The following is a 13,959-nucleotide window of genomic DNA, read 5'->3' as shown; positions in this document are numbered from 1 at the left end:
GGGGGGGTAGTACAACCCCCAAATGGCTAGGGAGATCCCAGAACAGAAGGGATCAAAGCCTCATTTCCTGGGTAGACTCCAGGGAGGCAATAAGACCTTGAGGAAGAAATAGCTTGTTGTGGGTCTAGACAGATATGTTTATCATGTGTCAGGCTCTATTCCAAGTGCTTGACATATATCGACTCATCCAATCCTCAAAAGAACCCTTTGAGGAAAGTACTGCAATATATTCATTTTAAAAATTTATTTATTTTGAGAGAGAGAGAAGGACAGAGAAAGGGGGAGAGAGAGCATCCCAAGCAGGTTCTGCATTGTCAGCACAGAGCCTGACACGGAGCTCAATCCAATGATGAGATCATGACTGGAGCCGAAATCAAGAGCTGGACACTCAGTCAACTGAGCCACCCAGCTGCCCCTGCAATATATTCTTATTATTAGTGGTAGCTGTGTTCTCGATAGTTGCCCCAACCAATGAATTAGTGAGTAGCTAATGATTCCTGTGAGGAGAAATACGGGGCTAAGTTACTGCAAACTTCTAGTCACATCTTCAACCAGGGAACAACAAGGTGCTTTTCTGTGTGCTTTTTAAAAAGATATTTAGTGTATATTGTTGCTTCATTAGCACGGAGCCAGTGGGCAACAGTGCTGTAGCTCATGCCTGAACAGAACTTAACACACATATTTCACAAGGCACATCACAATGTTCTGCACTTTTGCAGCCTGGAGGGCCCTTAAGCACTACATTTGGGACCATTTTAAACAGTGAAATTACACACACACACACACACACACACACACACACACACACACTTGAAGAAAAATGCAAACAATTTGGTACCAAACACACCACAAAAGAACACTTGTTTACAGTATGAGAACCAAACAAGAAGGCAGAGGGTTACCTGGATCTCCTTCAACTGGGACTGAGGCCGTGGGTGATTCAAATTGCCCTCCTACACCCTGTGCTTCTTTGTAAATGCCTGGTGGCAATGAGCTATCAGTATTGCTTTTGGTGTTACAAAGAAGCTTCAGTGAGTGAATTTGCAAATAAAAACCCATGAATATTTGATCAACTGTATTTTTATCTCTACTTTAGAGCCGAGGAAAGCAAAACACAGAGAGTTTCCTCCGCTCCTAGGCTTCACCTCACCCTGGCGCGGTGTCGGTGTCGGAAGAGCAGACTGGCAGAGGGGCCGAGGACGCTGTGGTTGGGCAGGGGCCTCACAGACAACTTGGCTTATGCGCTAGCCACATGCTTTCCAAGGTAAGTGACTGAGGAGATGTGAAAGTCCGAGGGTGACAGAAACTTCAAAGGGAACCCAGTCGGCACCAAGAAAACCAGTCATGTGGCAATTACTCCCCAGGGAGAAACTGTTCAAATAGACTCTAACATGAAACAGACCATCTTTTCCACTTTTGTGAAAGGTTTGCTAAGTATAGAAATTTGGTGTTTGATCCTTTAAACGATTCCTTGTTCTGGGCATTTGGCAAGATATTAATAACTAACATTATTGTGAAGATTCACAATCTTGTGAGGAAACCAAAGTTCAGAAATACTATAGGCACTCAGCAGTTAAGAAAAGGGGCCAGGATTTGAAACGGGACAACCTTTCCCATCATGCTTCACCCCAGCCACCCACTGCCGGAGAGAGCCAATTGTTAAAGGTAGTGAGGTCTTAGGTTCAACTTAGCAGGACTATGCTCAGTTAGAAGCACTCTGACACAAAGAAGGAATTGTCTACTTGTGAATGTGGGTTCTGCAGGCCCAGAAGCCCCCAGAGGTGAAGGCCTGGGGTAGCAGGACAAGGCTGGATCCATGAAATCCACCACATATGTCAGGGGTAGAGGGAGAATGGACTTAGTTACTTTTAAATAGAAGAGACAGAAGAAGCTAGGGGATTAAAATGTTCCCCTGGGAGCCAGTAGAGTCTTTGCTTTGAAAAAATGTCAGAAGTATGCAGGGAAATATTTTGGCAACAAACCCTTTGACATTTTTTTGCAAAGCATTTGGAATTGTTGGGCCTGGGCTAAAATGAAATCAATAGCTCTGAAATAAATAAGAAGGATTTTGGTTTATTCAGATGATTGGATTCCTTGGGTGAACAATGTCTTGCTGATAATGAAAATCAAGATGGGCTCTGACACTGAACATCTCTTTATCATAAAATGCTCGATGCAAGCAGTATGCTATACATATCACTTTGCCAAGTTCATGTACATTCAGGAGGTCTGGCATGTATGCAAAGACAGAGCAGTACAATAAGGTACTGCTTGTTATTTTTCACTCCATTTTCCAAAGTAGTCTTCCATTCGGAGTAAAGATTCTATGGTGGGGTTGGTCACACATTCATGTTTAATTGGGCATTTGGCAGTTGATATTCACACTTTGAAAAGAAAGGGAGATGGGGCACGTGGGTGACTTGGTTAAACATCTGACTCTTGATTTCATCTCAGGTCATGTTCTCACAGTCGTGAAATCAAGCTCCACATCCAGCTCTGTGTTGGGTGTGGAGCCTGCTTAAGATTCTCTCTCCCTCTCCCTCTGCCCCTCCCCTGCTCACTCTCTCTTTCTTCCTCAAAAATAAGGGGGTGGGGGGGAGAGGAAAGAGAAAAGATTAACTTATTTATTTAGAAAAGTCTAAATAATACAGGTGTCCCTATCTCCTATCTCATTCACTGAGGCCACGTCCAGCAGTAAACTTTACAGAGATGCTTCTGCAGATATAGTTCTATGTGTATCCATCACTATGCAGGCCTGTGCACACGAACAAGGCAAAAAGGCCTACTGTATTTTATGTGTGAGCTGAAAGATATTCATGAATAACGTAGACTTTCTATGATTATCACTTGGGCAGTGAATTTAGAATATAAGCTTTAAACAAAGTGAGACTTCACTGTACTGTTTTAGAAGAGGAAGATGTTTTAAGCTAACTTTTTCTAATAGGAAAAAAACCTTGCTTTGCACTATCCCCACACCTCCAGGAGTCCCCTCTGGGATTCAGAGTTCAGAGTTGGTTAGGAGACAAAGCAAGGTGACTGAGCATTCATCTGATTGATGCAATTTGCCACACAGTTTAACCTGACATAAAACTGCATGAAATGTAAGCAGGGTTATGAAACCAAGAGTCTCCTTTTACATAACTAACATTTCTAAGTACCTGCTGTCCACAATACAACAGGTTACACGCCATGGGGAACTAATTTCTCACGTTTTTACAAATCTCGTATTTTACAAAATCTTGTAAAAGAGAAAGATAAATACACACTGAATTATAATACAGGGGAAACTGTGAACAGTAAGTACTATAATAAATATGATCAGGTAAAATTGTGAACTGAAGTATAACGTTAAAGTATAATTACTTGTTAATTATTCCTTAATAGATTGGGCTTTGAAAGCTCTTGCAATACTCAATTGTGCTTATATTATACATAATAGCTATCGGCTTTGGTCTATTCAAAAATAATTACCCTTTCCCCCTGGCTAATAGAACCCAAATAGAGAGGATCTGCCCACCCCTGCCCTAAACCCTCACTTTTCCGATCTCCTCATTCTGTGGCCTAATTCTGCCCAATGAGAAACAAGCAGAAGTCTGTGCAAGTTCTAGGAAAGCTCTGCTTTCTTCCTTAAAAGAGACAGATGTCAAAGTCCTAGGCCCCAATATGACTATATTCGGAAACAAGGACTTCAAGGAGGTAATTACGGTTAAATGAGGTCATTGGGCTGGGGCCATAAGCCATAGGATTGGTGTCCTTGTAAGAAGAGGAAGAGACACCAGGAATGCATGCACAGAGGAAAGGCCATGTGAGGACAGAGGGAGAAAATGGCCAAGTACAGACCAAGAAGAGAGGCTTCACCAGAAACCAAGCCTGCCATCACCTTGTTCTTGGACTTCCAGTCTTCAGAAGTGTGAAAACATAATTTCTGTTGTTTAAGCACCCAGTCTGTGGTATTCTGTATGGCAGCCCAAGCAGATGACTCGGGCCCCAAGGGCAATGAAGTTCAGGATATGTATGAGATGAACTATAATCTCACCATCTCTTCCTGCTGGAGTCACCCACCTTGTTCATACCCTTGTGTTCATCTACTTGATACTTTTGCTTTGATAAATTTTGGAGTGGAGTCCCTGACCAAGTTAGAAGTTGTTTGCCTGCAATTTAGAAGAGAGGGGGGGTCTTCTCCCCAGGAAAGGGGTGGAAAGTTTCCAAGCAGCTTTGATTTCCAAAGGGAGAAAGGGAGAAGGGAATTTCAGCATGAGGAAAGACCCAGAAGTTGGAACAGAAAGGGCAAGCTCCTTTGTTTGTTCCATTAATATTTATTTTGAGCATGTATGATGTGCCAGCCTGTATTGAAGGTGTGAGGGATGTAGTGAGTAAAACAGACCTGGCCTCTGTCCCTAGGAGCATGGTGGGAAATTGTTCAAAGCACAGAAAATGTAAGGGATATAATAAGAAGTAAAGCTTGAAGAGGAGGATGGAAACAGATTATGGAGAGTCTTGAATCCTCTCTAGGAATTTGTTTTTTATCCAGTAAGCAAATGGGGAACCACTCCAGATGACTGAATGGGAGAATGCCCTGGTCATAGTTTTTTTTAGGAGTATGAATCTAGAGGGTGTGTTTTGGTTCAGTTGGAATAGGAAGAGATTAGAGACTAGAGAGATCATTAAAGGAAAAGTGCTAAAGCTCAGACAAGATATAGTTGGAGCCCGAACCAAAGTAATTTGAAAATTATACCATATTTGATGAGACCACCATCTACTAATGGCAACATAAAACCTCAAGATATTTTCTCAGATTTACAGAAATACTACCATGTGTTAGCCTTTGAAAAGTTCCCCAACTACCAAAATCAATCTTCAAATATCTGAGACAACAAAGCAGAGACTGTTCAGCCAAGACTAATACTGACATAAGCTGGGCAGCTGGAAAGGGTGGCCACGTTGCCCAAAGTACTTTAGAGCAATAAAAGTCTCAATGTGTCAGGTTCAGAAGCCAAAGAATCTCCCGTTGTTGTAATTAATTTCAGCAAATTACGACCAAGCAGAGAGAATTATGGGGTTTAAGTTAGGTAGGAGAATCCAAGTTTAATCTCTCTTGTGGGACCTTCTAGCTGCAGATAGGGTGGCTGGGGCCACTGACAGATGAGCAGGACTCCTGCTCCTCCATCTTCCCTAAAGCAAGGAGGAGCTACTCTCTTGGCTGGGCAGCCCCCTTTCTTCCAGAGTTCACCATTAGGTGTTTGCTCAAACATCAAATATGGAGCCAATGGCTTCCGTTGATAAGCACTGCTCTTAACTGTGGAAAACAAATGGAACAAAACTCAGATCCTGCTTCTCATAGGACCTACCTGGCCATGAACGAAGGCAGAACATATCAAAACATGAAATAAATATATTGGGTTGGCCATAAAGACATCACATAAGATGGACTGATAGAATTCTGCCCCCACTAGATATAAAAACACTCCCAGGCCAGAATTATGCTATAATCTTCTGTATGACCCCCTCCAGCTCCCAGTCCTAGAACAGTCCTGTCTGGTGCTCTATAAATGGATATTGAACGTTGCTTGCTTTGCTATAAATGAATGATCCAACAGCAACAAAAGAAGACTGACAAGAGCTCCAAGAATTGAAGAGAGGCCCCCATTGTCCTTCTGGCATAACTTTTTTCAAACCAGGAGGTTGAGGAAATAATGAAGAAATCTCTAAGACATGTGGGGATTTTTCATTTGCTTGGTTTGTTTCTAGTTTTGTTTAAAAATGCAGTTGTTAGGACACTTGCCACAGAAATGCAGACTTCTGGGCCCCATCTCAAACTCACTGAATCAAAATAACTGGAAGAGAGGCCCAGGAAGCTGCATTTTTAACAAGCTCTTAGGTAATACTGATGCTACCTTATTGATTTAAACAAACAAACAAAAACAAAACAAACACATCAAAAAGTAAAAGTGCACAAGGCCTCTTTTCAGTGCAGTTGTAAATGTCTCCACAAACAAATCTTCAGAAAGCTCTTCTGTAAACTTCCTTTGCAAAAACTTCATAGCCTAGTCACAAGCTGATTTGTTTAGAGAAATGCACTGAAAGAGCGAGCCCGCGTGATGGGAGCGGTCCATCAACAGATCCATTCATTCAGAAACCAGACACTGGATGGCTTCAGCAGAAGCGCCTCCCCATCTAGGGAACTTAAAAAGAGACTTTCTGGAATATTCCCTACCTGTGAAGAGGGCGTGGTAGTGGAGGCCCCTCTCTTTATCCTCATAAGAACAGACATCAAATAAGTAGGCTTTAATGGGCCCATCAATGAAGTCAGCAGCAAAATCAAAGAGAACTACGCCTATCATGGTGATGGTTATGGCCCAAATCAGCTTCCTTCTTGGATCAGCAATCAAAGCTAAAAAGGAAATAAACATATGTTGCCTAAATCCCGGTTTAGGATGATTTGCATTTTTGTTTCCAACAAAATGTCCTGTCATCAAATTACCATCCGCCCTCTGCTTCCATTTTGCTTTGCTTTTCCAAATAAACATAGATTCACCATTTTTTCAGGTTTTAAAAATTACACAAGTGAATGCCAGAAAGGGCAGATCTATAGAGATAGGAAGTAGACTGAAGGGTTGCTTATGCCTCGTTGTCAGGGAGGGAATGGAGAGTGACTGCTAATGGTTACTAGGTTTCTCTTGGGGGTGATGAAAATGTGGTGCAATTAGATAGTGGTGATGGGAACGAATATACAAAAAAGCACCCAGGTATATCATGTCTCTTTTAAAAAAGTTGTGTGAAAAATGATAAACCATTACAGTGATATAGACAAGCTGGGGAAAATGCTTCGTCCCAGCGCCTACTGATGGTCATCCTTCAGATTTCCTTTTATGCACTTGCAGACATACAGAAAAAGGTGTACACCTGTGCTCTAGGCAGTACTTCTCAAGCTTTAGCATCCTTAGTCATCACGTGGACAGCTTGTTAAAACATAATTGGCGGAGCGCCTGGGTGGCTCAGTCATTTAAATGTCTGACTTTGGTTCAGGCTATGATCTTGCAGTCTGTGAGTTCAAGCCCTGCATTGGACTCTGTGCTGACAGCTCAGAACCTGGAGCCTGCTTTGGATTCTGTGTCTCCCTCTCTCTCTGCCCCTCCCCTGCTCATGCTCTGTTTCTCTCTCAGAAATAAACATGTAAAATTTTTTTTAAATTAACAAAAAAAGCAGATTATAAGGCTCTGTCTTCCATGATTCTCCAATAGGTCCAATAGGCATCTGCATCTCTCACAGCCCCAGAGACGCTGACGCCTTGGGTCTGAGGACCAGGTTTTGAGAAGCACTAATGGGATCCTGTTGGACGTGTCCATCTATAACCAACTCTCCTCATATCTTTGCATTTTACTTAATGGGGTGCAGCTGCACAATTTCTAACAGCCGAATAATATTCACTCTGTGGACATGCCAGAATTCATTCACCTTATCTCTTATTAGAGAAAAAAAAATGTTCCCTTGCTTTCAGTTTCACTTAAGAATAATGTGTAACATATGCCCTTTAAAAAATATATAGTATAAAAACAAGTGGAAAAATAAGCCTATAATCCACTTTTTACATCCAAAGTCCTTTAGTACCCTCCCTTGGGGAAACCATACTTACCAGGGGTTTTTGTAAATATTTTGCATAAATAACCAAATTTATGTATTTATGCCTTCTTTTAAATATATACAGATGATGGGCGCCTGGGTGGCTCTGTCCGTTAAGCGTCTGACTTCAACTCAGGTCATAATCTCATGGCTCTAGGGTTCAAGGCTTGCATCGGACTCTGGGCTGACAGCTCAGAGTCTGGAGCCTGCTTCAGATTCTATGTCACTCTCTCCCTGCCCCTTCCCTACTCACACTCTGTCTCTCTCTCAAAAATAAACATTTAAAAAATCATTTAAAAATATATACAAATGAGAACTGATTATCCTGACTCATTATAATCCATTCTGCTAGTCTGGGAGTTAATGGTCAAAAAAATGTGTATTATTTTTAATGATTCTTTTTTCAATGAAATGTTTTAGGTACTACCACCAATTACTGATTAATTGGTGGCTGATTAATGGCAAGAAAAAGCGCTCACCCTCAGGGGTTTTTTTTTTTGTCCAGAATTTGCAATGCAAAATTGTCCCCTTGAGCTGCTACATAAAGCTATGAGGAAAACTAGCCCTTATGTAGACATATAGGTAACTTATTAGAAGTATTTATGAAGTCATTTGGCAAATGGTTAATTTCACCAAGTACTAACTAAAGCCTAGGTTCAAAAAAAACACTGCAATTAATAAATATGTAAAAATATTTCATTTGATAAAACAGATAAAAATATTATTCCTACTTTGCAATCCTCATAACAATAAAGCCACAACGGCCATGGGTCCTGATGTTTCTAAAAATGAAGGCTCCCCAACCACAGAATCTGGGTCCTTCCAAGGTGGAAGTTTATTTTAACCTGGGAGAGAGAATCAGTCTCACCAGTTTCCAACTAAGTGTCACATAAAGAAATCCGCATTCTACTCCTGTCCAGTTGCGTAATGGGCCCCTTTGCCGTGCCTGCCCACCTGCGCGGTCCACTCACCTGATACAACGGCGTCCCCGTTGAGGTACAGAGCCATGCCCAAGAGCATCATGACGCCCAGCGCGAGGATGTAGGGTCTCCGTCGGCCCCACCTGGCCCGGCAGTGGTCGCTGGCCGATCCCACCACGGGTTGCAGCAGAAACCCCAGGATGGGGCTGAGAAGCCACACCACGCTGTACAGACTCCTGGGCAGCCCCACGCTGAGCAGCACCGGGGTCACGTAGGCCGCCTCCACTGCGTAGCAGAACTCCCTGCCAAGCATGGCCATGCTGTGCATGATGAGATTGCCCGTGGGTCTTCTGGGTGGCTCCACGGGGTCAAAGGGCTCATCCTCAGCTAGGGACTTACAGGTGTGACTGCCAAGCTGCCCCATGTTGCCGCCCTTGGCCACAGGGTGAGGACCCTGCCTGCAAGCCCACCGCCTTCTGTGGGGCCCTGGGGTTTCGGCCCCAAGCTGAACTTGACATGGAGCCCGACTGAGCAGCCCACGGAGAAGGTCAAGCTGGGGGGAAGGGCTCAAATTCTTTCGTGCTTCTAAGATCACAAGTTGCGAGGAGAAGGAAGGGGGTGGGGTCAGGAAAGCTGGAGGGAGATTAGCTGCTGTGAGCCTTCTGGATCCTTAGAATCTTTGTCTAAAGCAATCCTTTCTTTCTCTGTTCTGTTCTCTCCCTCTGTTTCTGTCACACACATGTATATACACACACTCTATTACACACAATCACACACACACAGATTTGCATTATGTAAGCATTAAATGCATTTGATAAGCTTATTAATTAATATTAAATTAATATAAAATATTAAATATTTTTATTAAAAATTAAAATATTAATTTAATATTAAAATGCATATTTTGACTCAAGACCTGCATAATACAGCTTTATTATGCAGGTCTTGAGTCAAAATATGAACACATCAGTATCTTCTAAACTTTCTCTAGATATATTCTGTATTTTCCTGAACACAAGTTTCTACACACGTACCTCAGGAATCAGCTAACTAGACTTATGGCTATGGCAGACTATACCCTTTGTCCAATCTCTAGCCTGTCTCAGCACTGTGATATTTCCCTTCATTGCATTTAACACACTTTATAACTAGATAGTTCTGTGTTTATTCTATTTCTTCTGTTAGTCTTTGATCCCTTTAAGAGCAGTGATCAGGTCCTTTTCTGTCATTGTGGTGTCCCCAGATCTAACATGATACCTGGCACCTACTAGGTCCTCAATAAATATCTGCTAAAGGAATTACTGAGTGAATAAAGTGTATACACTACATTTTGTAGTGTTGGTCAACTGCCTGTTTGCTCAGGTCCATTCCCTGCTCCTCCTCACAAGCTCTGTATCGTAAGAGACTACATTTCCCACGTTCCCTTGCTTCTAGGTAGATTTGGCCAATGAAAGGCATTGGTGAGAAGACTGGGGGAAGGTATTTCTCTCCCTTTATTTCTCCTTCCTGAGCTGTCTGTGATTGATAGTGGCTGCATCTCCATGGCGGGCCTAGCTTCCACCAAGCACACTTAGCTTCGAGATCCTAGTAACACTGCCTTTCCCATTTTCCCTCAGCCATAGGAATGGCCCTGGCTTCCCATTGCTGCTTATATCTGGGTTGCCTCACTGTCCCCTGGGTTTCTCAGCATTCTTATCACCAGTGTATTTCTCTATATTAAATTTCCTGATTGACTGACTGATTGATTGATATTCCACCCCCCCCACCCCCCCACCCCCCAACTCCTCTGTGGCAACCACCAGTTTGTTCTCTGTATTTAAGAATCTGGTTTGTTGATGTTGTTATTTGTCTCCCTGTTACTTTGTTTTGTTTCTTAAATTCTACATAGGAGTGAAATCATGGTATTTGTCTTTCTCTGACCTTTTCACTTAGGATTATATCCTATGGCTCCATCCATGTTGTCATAAATGGCAGGAGTTTATCTTTTTGTTTTTAATGCTTATTTTTGAAAGAGAGAGAAAGAGAGACCCTGGCAAGCAGGGGAGGGGCAGAGAGAGAGGAAGACACAGAATCCAAAGCAGGCTCCAGGTTCTGAGCTGTCAGCACAAAGCCCGACGCAGGGCTTGAACTCATGAACCATAAGATCAAGACCTGAGCTGAAGTCGGCTGCTAAACTGACTGAGCCACCCAGGTGCCCCAAAAGTTCATGTTTTTCATAGATAATATCCCATTATATATACACACACACCTGTCTTCTTCATCCAGATTGGCTGGGTTGCTTCCATATCTTGGCTATTATAAATAATGCTCTAATAAACATATGGATGCACATATCTTCTCAAATTAGTGTTTTTGTTTTCTTTGTGTAAATACCAAGTAATAGAATTGCTGGATCATAAGGTAATTTTATTTTTAGTTTGAGGAATCTCCATCCTGTTTTCTTCAGCGGCTGCACCAGTTCACCTTACCACCAACAGTGCACGAGGGTTCCCTTTTCTCCACATCCTCTCCAACACTTGTTATTTCTTTCATTTCTGATTTTAGCCATTCTGACAGCCATAAGGTGATTATCTCATTGTGGTTTTAATTTGTACTTCCCTGGTGATGAGTGATATTGAGGATCTTGTCATGTGTCTGTTGGCCAACTGTATGTCTTCTTTGGAAAAATGTCTATTCAGGTCCTCTGCCCATTTTTAATTGAATAACTTCTTTTTTTGGTGTTGAGTTGTACAAATTGTTTACATCATTTGGATAGTAGCCCTTTATTGGATACATCATTTGCAAATATATCCTTCTACTCAATTTGTTGTCCTGGTTGGTTGGCGCCAAGATGCCCCAGGGTGAACTCAAAGTGGTGCCTCAGGATATTTAAGGTTTTGAGGTTAGTAAACAGATTGAAACTCAACATCTGCCAGATACTACATAAACTATCAGTGAGGTAGTTCACCCTTTCAACAGAAGATTGCACTACAATACTTTCAATGACTACATACTTCTGTGAGGCTGGATTTCCCACAATCATGATAAAAAGCAAGTATTATATGAAAACAAATGTGGAACATGAGGGTAGTGGTGCCCAATATGATTCCAAGGCATGAGAAGCTGCATAGTGTCCAACACATGTATGACCCATAAGTAAGAGTGTTAAAACTGAAATTTAAAAAAATGCCTTCTCTAAATTTATGTGTATTTTTTTTGAACAGTGAATTAGTTACGGCATAAATACTTAAGGTGTTGAGACCTAATTCCTTATAAATGGACTGGTTAGATATTTCTTTGGAACTAAAGGCACCATGAAAAAGTTACTCAAACACAAAGGGGGATGTGAACTAAGAAGGCTTAAGACCATCTGAGCCCTGTGTTCTCATCTGTACAATAAAGTAACTTGCCTCAACTATCCCTGTGATTGTGATTTTTTTTAATGTTTATTTATTTCTGAGAGTGAGAAAGAGCATGAGCATGGGAGGAGCAGAGAGAGAGAGAGAGAGAATCCGAAGGAGGCTCCAGGCCCCAAGCTGTCAGCACAGAATCCAATGTGGGGCTTGAACCCATGAACCATGAGATCATAACCTGCACCAAAGTTGGACACTAAACCAACTGAGGCATCCAGGCACGTCCACAGTGATTGTTGAAGAGAGACTGGGATACTGTAAGTAATGTACATCTGTGGCTGCCTACCCAACACCCACTGTCCACTCTCCCACTGTCCGTCAGGATGGGACCTGGATTATATTCCGGAATCCACCCCTTCCTCACACGCCCATGTGCTCAGGCCAGGGGAGCTCTAGAAGCAGGCTGGTTTTCTCCAAGGACAACCCTACCTTCTCTGACAGAGACTGGTGGAGGACTTAACTCCATCAAAGGAGACACAAGATTTGCTGAGTGTTCCTGAGGCAATCTCTTCTTCTGGATGTCCCTGTGTGTGGATATGAGATCCAGAACTTGTTACCAGGCTGAGGATAAAGTGAGTATCTGGAGGATGGCAATTTTATCGGCAGAGCCACAGGAATGCAGGGAAATAGGGTCTGAGTAACTGGTTTCAGGTGATCCTAAAACTCAACATCCTTCAATTTGAGGTAGGTGAGCCAAAATGGTTTATGTTTTGGATATTGTGACTTGAAGTTGAAGGCATCCTAATGTGACATAGGTAAAAGTATTTTGCAAATTATAAAGTGCAATATAATTGTGACTGAAGCCTAAAATGTGCACAAAGAGGCCTGGATGCAACTGGTCACCTCGTTCCATGTCTTTGATTAATCATCATACAGTGTGCAGATCCCATCACTTCCTACATTGCAGGATCAAAAGAAAGTGTAAATCAATGTATATTAAGCTACACACACAAGAATAAAATTCCTATGTATTCAAGACTATAATTTGCCTCTCACTAGAATTTGCCATTTCCAATTGTCTGCTTCTCCTCCATCCTCCTTATAACCTCCTAGGTTCTCCTCACCTACCACCTTGCCTATTTCTAAGTGTATAGTTTGTCAAAAGATAACCAAAGAGGAAGCATAGCATTTTATGCTCAGGGCTTAGTCTCTTCAGAAGAAAAGTATGGGTCATTAACAAAATCTATTAGCCTTATTCACATACATGTATTTTCTAAAAAGTATACACTACGAAACCAATTTTTCATTCAAACATTTGGTATAAAGTCAATCAATCACAGAAATCAATATTTTGAGCTAGTCCATCTGCTTATTTACAGATTTTTGCCAATTGGCTTTTACCCTTTCCCTCAACAACCCTTCAACAGATATTTTTGAACATCTATTATGACAGTAGCAAAACGAAAAAGAGTTTGTTTCTATCTAATAGGACAGCCACTCAAGGTGTAGTCTTTGAACCAGAAGCACTAAAATCACCAGGAAGCTTAGCAAAACTGCAAATTCATGGGTCTTGCCCTCAACACACTGCATTAGAATCTCTAGGGTTGGGCCTAGGAATCTGTATTTTAACAGTGTCTACAGGTGATTCTCTTCTGTGCTAACGCAACCACTCGAGGAGCTAGGACCTAGTGAAGAGTTACATAAACTATACTAAAAGCAATGACTGTCCTTGGAGATGTGTACAAAGTTCAATGGAACCTAGGAAAGATCCCTAAGAAGAGAACTAACAATTACTGAGCACCTAGTCACAAGCATATGGACTCACCAGTGATTGAGTGATATTTGAACCCACTGGTATCTAACTCATATTTCATAATTATTGTATAAAACTGCCGTAGGCTGAGAACAACAAGTTTCACAAAGAAGGCTGTTTGAGCCAAGTCTAAATTTGCTAAATCAACAAGCTGGAGGAAAAGGGGCTAGGAATACTGCTAGTCCTGGAAAATGCTACAGAATATGGAAAGGAATGGAAGCAAAAGAGACCATCACATAATTAGAAACTTAAGGCACTCCAATAGAAAATGCTG

At 41.9% G+C, this 13,959-nt stretch overlaps 1 protein-coding gene across 1 annotated transcript in view; it reads right to left on the bottom strand.

The window, feature by feature from the left end:
- Window positions 1-10,825, bottom strand: part of SLC45A2 (solute carrier family 45 member 2) — a 28,861-nt gene extending 18,036 nt beyond the window's left edge. Inside the window, exons 1-3 of the mRNA XM_029941277.1 lie at window positions 10,789-10,825; window positions 8,592-9,173; window positions 6,215-6,391 (exon numbers count right to left, since the gene is read on the bottom strand). Of these exons, the coding sequence (XP_029797137.1) occupies window positions 6,215-6,391; window positions 8,592-9,173; window positions 10,789-10,825 (796 nt within the window). The remainder of the gene's footprint in view (window positions 1-6,214; window positions 6,392-8,591; window positions 9,174-10,788) is intronic.
- Window positions 10,826-13,959: the final 3,134 nt, after the last annotated feature.

The sequence above is a fragment of the Suricata suricatta genome, chromosome 6 (assembly GCF_006229205.1).
Source record: "Suricata suricatta isolate VVHF042 chromosome 6, meerkat_22Aug2017_6uvM2_HiC, whole genome shotgun sequence".
Classification (NCBI taxonomy): domain Eukaryota; kingdom Metazoa; phylum Chordata; class Mammalia; order Carnivora; family Herpestidae; genus Suricata; species Suricata suricatta.
The sequence above is the reverse complement of the archived record's forward strand: the minus strand, read 5'-3'. Positions and strand labels throughout refer to the sequence as shown.